Source organism: Mus pahari, chromosome 5 (assembly GCF_900095145.1).
Source record: "Mus pahari chromosome 5, PAHARI_EIJ_v1.1, whole genome shotgun sequence".
NCBI classification, from domain to species: Eukaryota; Metazoa; Chordata; class Mammalia; order Rodentia; family Muridae; genus Mus; species Mus pahari.
The window spans coordinates 63,093,513-63,103,295 of NC_034594.1; the positions used below are offsets into that span (position 1 = coordinate 63,093,513).

Genomic DNA, 9,783 nt, shown 5'->3' on the forward strand with positions numbered 1-9,783 from the left:
TAGCTTTCCTGTACTGGGACAAATTACCAAGGAGGAGCTGGACATTCGAAACCTTGAGGCAGGAGGATTGTGAGTTTAATTCAGGCCAATTTACATAAGAAAACACTCTCAAAAACAAAACAGAGCCTGGCCAGTCAATTTCTTTGGATTCATGGATTTAGAGACTTCAGTAAAAATGGTTTGACCATTTAAGGTCTATGGTGGGGCAGAACCTCAAAGTAAGGGACTGGGTGAAGCAAAGCTGTTCACTTCGTGGGGTCCTGGGAGCAAGGAAAGAGAGGAGGTGCCTGTGGCCCTTCAAAGGCACACCCTTGGTGATCCAACTTCCTTCTACTGGGCTCTGTTGATTAATGATATCACCAGAATCCACTAGTTCCATTCTGAGGGGCAGACCTCTAATATATGAGCCTTGGAAGGAAGAGGCATTTGAGATGAAAACTGTGACCAGCCTCTAATGGGAAGTAGGATCCTGGCAGAGCAACCATGACATCAGAGGGTCATCCTGACACCCACGATGAAGGAATCTGAGGCCAGTGTCAGGAATGCAGACTGAAAGAGACTTGAGTACTCAGAAGTCACTGCAATTTAGATAAGCCCCTGAAGGAGGTGACCCATTCACTGTGAAGGGTGAAGCGCTATGTCCATGGTAGCCTCAAAGAGGAAACTCTGTTAGAGAGATGCTCTTGTTATTTTGTGTACCTTACATCTCTTGCCCCAGATGTGTGATGCATGGGATTTACCCACAGCAACCAAGTCTCCAGACACCAGCAGGGTGTCTTATGGTTTAAATTCAGATAAGGGGTTCAGTTTTATAATAAACAGAAAGAATTAAAGACAATGACAGAAAGATCCATTTAGTTTCTTGCTTTGCTTAGCATCTACTCTTGATTCCTGTCTAACTCGGCTGCCATTAAGGATTGGTATCATTCAGATGGCCATTTTATAGAGGAGGAAGCTAAAATTGGGAGAGACCATGTGTGGGGTCAAACGAAACAAAAAGACTTCAGGCATTCTGGAGGCAGGGTCTGTGTTCTTGAGCATGTACTGCTAATCATGAACACATGAAACAGCCATGGGGGAAATACGGAGAGAAAACATAGGAAGGAAGCAAGAATGGGAGGGAAGGGAGGCAAGCTGTCTCTGAGTCTCGAGGAGAAGGCCAGCGGGGATGAGCCATCTGATGTATAGTCACTCTGAGGCTATTGTGTGAAAGGAGATAAGGTCCCAGGACTCCTGGGAACTTATGTAAGGCCACAGGGCAGGGAAGCTCTGGGGACCCATGTGGGCATCCTTTAGTCAGGGATATGAAGACAAGTCACCTCCAGGTGCTAGTGTGGCCCAGCAGGACTCCACTCAGCCAGGGGTGACCCTTGTATCCTACTCCATGACCTGAGTCTGACCTCAAGAATCAGGGGGAACTTAACAGCTTCAGATGAACTCTGGATTGGTGCCTCAATGGGCTATTTAGCCCTTGTTTTACAAAGATAAAAGAAACTACCTTTTCCAATTCCTGAAATAAATGTCTGTTTTCCTTTTTTCTCCTTAGGACCTACCTGCAGCTGTTCTCAAGGAAGCCTGACTGGGTCACCCTTAGATCTCTCCTTATCTGAAGGTCAGTTCTTGCTGACTCTATAAACATTGCTGTCTCCTCCCATGGGTCCCAGTTTGCTTTTGTTGCTGTGATTAAACACCATGACCAGAAGCAACCTGGGGAGGAAAGGGTTTAGTACATCTTACAGAATGTTGCCTACTGGCTTGCTCAGCCTGCCTTCTTCCATATCTTAGGACTATCTGCACTGGGTGATACCACCTACAGTGGGCTGGGCCTTCTCATGTCAGTCATTAAGGAAGAGTCCCCCAGTCACTTGCCTACAGGCCAATCAGATAGGGGAAATTTTCTCAATCGAGAGTCCCTCTTCCCAGATGGTCCTATCTTGTTTTGTTGACACACAAAATACAGCGGAACTGAAAAGTCACCCACACGCGGTGAGTGTGGGGATGCTCTTTCCCTGTGTTTCTGATGTCCACATTATCTACATCCATACTTTCTCCAAGTTTAGGGTTTAAATATTGGGGCCGTGGGCTCCTGGGTTGCGTAGAAAGGGCTCCAACTTCTCTAGGTGTTGCCGTATATGCAGATCCACAGTGGTTTGCCTGTGCTTTGCTTGACCATGACTAGACACTGCTTACCTGCTCTGCTCTTACATCCAGTGGTGGTTAGAAGGCTGTGATGAGAAGGCTCCTTCTGTGAGGCAACACATTGTCCCCCTGGGGTTTACCTCATCAGATCATGACACAACTAGGCCCCTTATATGCTGCTTCATTTGCTATCACTGGGCTAAGGGGTCGGGAATCCCACTCTAGACAAGATGGATCACTAAAAAAAAAATCCCTCTGTTTTTTTTTTGTTGTTGTTGTTTGTTTTTGTTTGTTTGAACAGACTTTCCCTGTATAGCCTTGGCTCTTCTGGAGTTGTACACCAGGCTGGCTTTTGAACTCACAGAAATCAGCCTGCCTTTGAATCCAGAATGCTGGGATTAAAAGCAGGCACCACCACCGCCTGGCTCCCTTTGATGTTCTAATAAAACTGTCTACTTCCTCAATTGAATATCTATTTAAACTATTACTAATTCAGAATATTCTAAATTCAAGGCATTGATTATAATGGTTTTCTTTTCTGATATATTGGATATTGATATAGGTATTGCATTTATCTTCTCAATAACTTAAAGATGATGTTATATCACCCCATTTTCAGAGGATACAAAGTTCATTTCAGGGGTTCTAATCCTTCACCCAACTAAGTATTAGGATTCAGTTATGCCTTAAGATCCTGGCAAAGTAGAAATGTCTGAGTTGAAATTCTGCCTTTGTGAGCCTAGACAGGTTACCTGGCCTATCTGGGCCCTGGTGTCATCTCCTGTGAAAGGGATATGACAATGGTACATGCTGCAGAGGGATGTTAAGTGACACTATGAAGGGCATTCATAGATGTGTTTGTTATTTCATCGCTGTTGCAGGCATTTCTTGTTCTTGCTGTTGTTGTTGATTCTCTGTCAGTGTCACTTGTACCTACTTCAAGAATCCAAGCTTCTCACCACTGCGTTAAATGGGTATTTTCTTCTGTCTGTGTATCTAACATGTATACTCATTATGGAATCAATTGTTCCTCAGACTGGAGAAGTAATGATAGAAGAAATTCCAACCTCATGCAGGGAAACCAAACTGAGAATCATCAACTTCCCAAATCACCCAGTCACCTTGGTATGTATGCTTTAATATTTATTTCCTTTTCCATGACTTGTCTCTGGAAACACATGTCTAGCACTTTGGACGACTTTCTGTGGAGGTTCCAGGTGGGATATGCCATTTAAAAAGACATTTCCTAAAATTAACACTTCAAATTCTGAAATGTTTTAAAAAGTTGATTTTTTGTTTTATATGTGTGTGGTGTTGTCTGCGTTTATGCATATGTACCATGTGTTCCTTGTCCCTTAAGATGATGGAAGTCAGTGACAGATACCCTGTCACTGGAGTCGTGGACAGTTGTGAGGTACCACATGGGTGCTAGAAACCATACCCAGGTCCTCTCTGCATTATAGCAAGTGTTCTTAACCACTGTGCCATCTCTGCATCCACCACCACACCTCTACACAAAAACAAACTGAAACAAGCAAAACAACAGCTTTCCAGAGTGGCTTTTGAAATAATTGTTGTACATTTCAAAATCTTCCACTTGAAGTTTTTTTAGCATTTGAAAAGATAGCAATATCCAAGAGCCTGAATTCTTGACTGTTGTTCTGCAGGTGTACAGGGTGGAAATAAGAAGCAACGAGTGGGTGGGATTGTGGTCAGTGATTAACAAAGGGAAGGGATGCAGTGGGGAGGAGGGATGCGGTGAGGAGGAAGAGTGCAGTAGAGAGGGGTGATACAATGGGAAGGGGGTGCAGTGGGGAGGGGGAGTGCAGTGGGAGGGGGTGCAGTGGGGAGGAGGAGTGCAGTGGGGAGGGGGATGCAGTGGGGAAGAGGGATGCAGGGAAAACCAGTGAATTCTTCCTGAGTGTTTGGTCTGGAACAACTCTATCTGGAAATGGCACCCTAATGATGTCTATGGCAGGGTTCGATGGGTGTGCATAAATAACAATCCACCCAGAAGGGCTGAAGAGTGAACAATTAGCCATCGATCTGTATATCCATCCAATAGTCTGAGCCAACAGAGGCTGTGGCGCACACTCTTGGGGTAAGGACTGTAATCACACCCATGACCCTGAAAGGCAGCTCTAACCACTGTAGAGTGGGACATAAAGTACACAGCCAGGGCCATATCCCAAGTTAAGGCTTCTATTATTAACTTTTGAATTATTTTTCTCTGTAACTTAACTTTTTTTTTTTTTAAGAAAATACTAAACAGAAAAAAACATGAAGCTGTATTGCATATTATATTATTCATTCACATACTGTTGAGTTTAGCAGACTATAATGGGTTGGGAAGACAGACTCTGCTATGGGCCAGGGAGGTTCCCTGTAGGGAAGGAGAAGGTGTTGATCCTGAATTTGTTTGCTCTGGGACCTGGTCTCAGCCCCTGCTAGGCTTTACTCAGCCCATGCTTGGCTCAGACCTTACCTCTGGCCTCAGGCCCCTGTTTTGACAAGATTCCTTTCTAACCAGCTTCCTACAGTATTCCTAACAAGAGTGACATTTGCAGATGCTTACAGAGAATTGAGAAAGCAAGCCCCAGGATTCCTCCATCCCTATTTTGGGCCTCAGTTTAAACCGCACCCTCCAACCCTTCCCTCCTCCAAGTCTCCTTCAAGCTAACCAGGCTCCAGATTCTGACAAGTAATCACCCTGTCATTACCTTCTAGGCTCCTTTAGCCCCTCCTCCAGAGTTTTCAACTCTCTGTCTTCAGAGTAGTCTCTCATTTCCTATTGGATCCTGATGCAATGGAGAAATAAGTGTTTATAAAACAAAATCCTTTCTAGTTTTGAGTTTGCCTGAAGATGTACTCTCGGAAGACTGCTGTGAAACCGTACATATTAGTGGAGTGAGAAGAGACGCCACCACCAACACTGGTTACAATACTAACAAACTGGAAAGGAAACCAGCAATGATGCCTAGAGGCCCAGGTTCTGTGCCAGTGGGTAAGATGGACCCAAGGTGAAGGGCTCAGAAGCTCTGAGAGGGAGCAGAGGAACGGGCTGATGTCTGATGCAGGAAGGAAAGATTTAGGCATGAAGAGGCAAGGATGGAACTCCCTGTACTGTTGAGACCTGGAGCAGGTGGTTGGCAAAGAAACTCAAAAGGCAGGAAAGAGTTGGAGAACCTTGCTGGGGAAAAGAGGCTAACAGCAGGAGGAGGAGTTGGCCACAGAGTCACAAAGCACAGATGCCTCCCAGGCCTGGGAGAGTCATGCGTGCAGATGAGGCTAGAAGTAGAATCAAGAGATGAAAAGCAGGGTGAGGGATAATGATGGAAGCTGGGAAAGAGAAAGGCTCCGTGGGATCTCACCAATGGTCTTTTTATCTTCAGATTCCTGTGAACTCCAAGTCCAACTGAATAATGGGGGTGCTACCCTGGAGTCTTACAGCCTGTTGCCCCAGAACGAAGAAAGTAATTATTGCTTACCTTCCTGACTTTGGTTTTTCAGATTTTTGTTTACTTGTTTGTTTGTTTAAAAAAATCTTAATCGTTTTCAAATTTGACTATTGAAAAAGTATTATGTATATTTGGGGTTGGCAGTATAGCTCAGTGGTGGAATGTTTATCTACCATGGGTGAGGTCCTTGGTTCAATCCCAGCACCTCTCTCTCTCTCTCTCTCTCTCTCTCTCTCTCTCTCTCTCTCTCTCTCTCACACACACACACACACACACACACACACTCACTCACACACAATCTCAGAGGCCGTGTGATATTTTAAATAGTCACTATGGAATGGCTACATCAAGGTATGAATATTACTTCACTTTTTTTGTAGTAAGAATACTTAAAATGCATTACCTCAGAAATTTCTTGAGAACACAGTATATTTTTATCATGTTGTACAGTGGGCCATTTTAAAGTTATTCTTCCTGACTGAAGTTTTATGTCCGTTATGGCCTCAGCCCCCCTCCTCACCTCCACTCTATCCTCTCTGAGTCAGACCCTTTCACATGCCATCTAAGTGAAATCATGCAGCTTTTCCGTGCCTGGCTTGCTCCGTGTAATGTTCTTGTTCATCCGAGTTGTCTCAGTTGACAGGGTCTCCTTCATTTTAAGGCTACCTGGGAGTCGATCCTGTGTGGATACTGCATTTTCTCCAGCTGCTGGAAGCTGTTTAGGCTGATTCCAGATGTGGAGATTGTCAAGCTGTAATGAGTACTGAAACCCCTTTAGCAGACTGGGTTATGTTCACAGTAGAGAGGATTATCAAATTACATGGTGTTCTATTTTCAGGTTTGTTTGTTTGGTTAGTTGTTTTTGAGGAAATTTTATACTGTTTTTTCTTTATGTCAGACTCTTCACCTCCTTAGTCCTTTTTTTTTTTTAAATGTAGATGTAGTCATTTTTTTTTAAAGATTTATTATATGTAAGTACACTATAGCTGTCTTCAGACACTCCAGAAGAGGGCGCCAGATCTTGTTACAGATGGTTGTGAGCCACCATGTGGTTGCTGGGATTTGAACTCAGGACCTTTGGAAGAACAGTCAGGTGCTCTTACCTGCTGAGCCATCTCACCAGCCCTCACCTCCTTAGTCTTACGCTCAAAGTACCACTGCTGCCTTGCACTGGTCCTGGCCCTGAATTAAACTGACTTTTAAAACAGTGGGGGCCAGCAAGGTGGCTTTCAACTCTGGTGACCTGAGTTCAAGTTCTAGGCCCCACTTGGCAGAAAGAGAAAAGTTATTCCCACAGTTGTCTTCTGACTGTCACACACACGCTGTGGTGCACATGTGCTAAACAAAGAAACACATGTAAAACATATAGAGGGGGCAAAGTATGAGCAGAGAAAGATAGAAAGATAACAGATATCAAGAATATCACCAGGGAAAGTGGATACAATGGGCTGTAAAAAATGACAGAAATTAGCATGTTATCTCCATTGAGAAGGGTAATACATCCCCTTAGAACCATGAGCCTCTGATCCCCCAGATTACAGGAGGACCCACTTTTCTTGGGCTTAACCACTGTACAAGATCTGTTGATTCCTAAACACACTGGTCTAGCCCAGGCCTGTCTTCTTTCTTGGCTTATTTTTGCAAGTGTCTAAAGACCTTCCCAACACCTGAAGGACGTCTGTCTGTGGCAGCTGTTTTGTGGCCTCTGCTCAGTAATGTAACAAATGCCACCCCCCCCCAACTTAGTGGCTTAAAGCTTCTGCCACCTTATTTGGCAACTGTGACTCTAGCCTGCCTCTGTGTGTGCGTTCCCGTCCCCGTCCCCAGCATCTCATATATGACCCCCATCAAACTCACTCAAACTAGAGGAACACAATTCCCTTTGGCTCTGACTCTTTCATGTTGTTCCCTTCAGATCCATTGTCTTCTGCCAAAGAAGGGTCTTCCAAAACTGAACTGGGTTAAAGAGACAGCTCAGTGATTAAGAAGGCTGGAGCTCTTACAAAGAACCCAGGTTCAGCTCCACAACCATCTCTAAGTCCAGTTCCAGGGAATCCTACACCCTTTTCTGACCTCCTGGGACACTGCATGTATAAACTAACACTCGGGGGGTGGGGGGGAGACACCCACTTACATAAAGTAAAAATAAAATAAAATAAATGCAAACCAGTTCATGTGGCTTTTAAAGCCCAATGCTTTCTGTAGCTCTCAGCATTTGTCTGCATTGTCAGAGAGGCAATGAGGGTTGGTGGCCATACTCATATCCCTGTCACTTGCTTCTTCTCCTAACAGCTCGTCCCACATGCCTATTGTCTTCAGATTCTTGCATTCGCTATGTTCCTGTCTCTTTAGCTTCTGCTGGTTATGGGAACGGTGTGACTTTGGGAGGCAGTTGGATGTAATCTCTTAAGCATACATGCCCCAGAGCTCAATGATTTCATTCCTCAGGAGAGAAGAGGAGAAATATGTGCGAATCACTAAGAAGTCATTGGAAAGGCTGAGAGTGCGATACACACCTCAGTCCTAGCACCAAGGCGGAAGAAGGATGGAAGAAGAGGGCTCAGGGTTCTAGGTTATACTCAGATACATAGTTTAGAACAAACCTGAGCTACATAAAGCCTTGTCTCAAAACAAGTGATTCAATGCACACACACACACACACACACACACACACACACAAAAGAATGTTCCTAGTAGTACTATTCTTAAAAACTAAATAATTGAAACAAAGCAAGTCATCATATTTTTATAACATCAAAATTAATAATACAGAAGACTCTCACAAACATATTACTATAGACATATTACTTATATGTACATGTATAGATCTGGGAGTGTTTGGCTTCTTTAAGGATAGAGAAATAAAAATATGGTTATGATTTCATTTATATTGCTCAAATAAGGAGCAAAATTAATCTAGGTTTTAAAACTGGAGATAGTGGTTGGCTTTGAGAAAGACCATGGGGACAGTGAAATGTCACCCAGAGGCTTCTGGAGTGCTGGTCATCTGCTTTTTAATTTAGGTGGTAGCTTCACTTTATAATCATCTAACTCCCATTTTTATATATAAAATGTTATACTGAAGTTAGAATTTTTAATTTTATCTTCATTTATTTTTTTTTTGAAACAGGGTCTTGCTTTGTAGCCTAGGTTATCTGTGAACTTATGTCCCTCCATCCTAGCCTTCCCCATGCTGGGATTGCAGGTGTGTCTCGCCATGCCTGGTTAATTTTTATCTTTAAAATAACAAAATCAATTCTCTATCCAAGGACTCTAGGAATGGCTAGAAAGGAAGATAAGAGCAGAGTGGACAGGAAATTTCAGGAAGAATGATCCTTCATGGTATTCAAAATGCTCTTCTAGAGAATTAGATGAAAATACTTTGTCTATATGTATGTGTTTGTGTGCATTCACATATGTGTACTTGTCTGCATGTATATGTGTGCATGTGTATGCAGAGGCCAGAGGTCAGTCTCCAGTTATGTTGTCCTTTACAGCTATTGTCCACCTTTTTTTTTTTTTTTGAATCAGGGTCTTTCATTGGCCTGGAGCTTACTAATTAGGCGAGGGTGGTTGGTGGTCAGCTGGCCAGTGACACCATAGCATCCACCTGTCTCTGTCTGCTGAGTGTTGGGAGTGCAAATGGCTGCCACTTACGTGTCTTTTTACGTGGATCCTGGGTCTCAAACTTGGGTCCTTGTGCTTAAACACCAAGCCTTTACAAACTGGGCTGTCTCCTCAGTCCTTGAAAATAATTTATTCATTGTAATTTGGCCAGGAGCTGTGCAACTCGACTGTGAATTCCAGATTAATCCCTGTTTTGTACAACTGGTAGATATAAAGAAGGAAAATTCATCGTTTTCCTTGGGTGGTAACCACCAAACCCGAGCAAGGACCAACCAAAATGAGGACTCTGGGGTAATAGGTAAGGATAACGGAAAAAATTACAGATTCCCGGGCAAGGGGATTACATATGTCATTAGGGACCTTTGGGTTCTCCTGACATAGTCAGGAGGAGGCAGGAAGGGAAAGAGGCCCACCAAAGCCAACCTTTAGACTAGCAGAAGAAAGTGGGGAAAATTAAAGGCAGAAATGAGAAATAGAGGCTAATAAATGTTGAGGCCAGAGGACTTTTTTTCCTGAGGAGAAGGAGGAGAAAGAGGAGGAGGAGGAGGAGGAGGAGGAG

The 9,783-nt window shown here is 43.7% G+C and overlaps 1 protein-coding gene across 7 annotated transcripts in view; it reads left to right on the forward strand.

The window, feature by feature from the left end:
- LOC110321855 (nuclear autoantigen Sp-100-like) overlaps positions 1 to 9,783 on the forward strand; it is a 63,684-nt gene that overhangs the window by 14,285 nt on the left and 39,616 nt on the right. For 4 of the 7 annotated variants that reach the window (XM_029539153.1, XM_029539154.1, XM_029539156.1 and 1 more), the window contains exons 5-9: positions 1,547 to 1,612; positions 3,175 to 3,264; positions 4,985 to 5,143; positions 5,532 to 5,612; positions 9,376 to 9,522. In XM_029539153.1, the coding sequence (XP_029395013.1) occupies positions 1,547 to 1,612; positions 3,175 to 3,264; positions 4,985 to 5,143; positions 5,532 to 5,612; positions 9,376 to 9,522 (543 nt within the window). The remainder of the gene's footprint in view (positions 1 to 1,546; positions 1,613 to 3,174; positions 3,265 to 4,984; positions 5,144 to 5,531; positions 5,613 to 9,375; positions 9,523 to 9,783) is intronic. The other 3 variants (XM_029539157.1, XM_029539159.1, XM_021198409.1) reach the window with 1 other exon arrangement.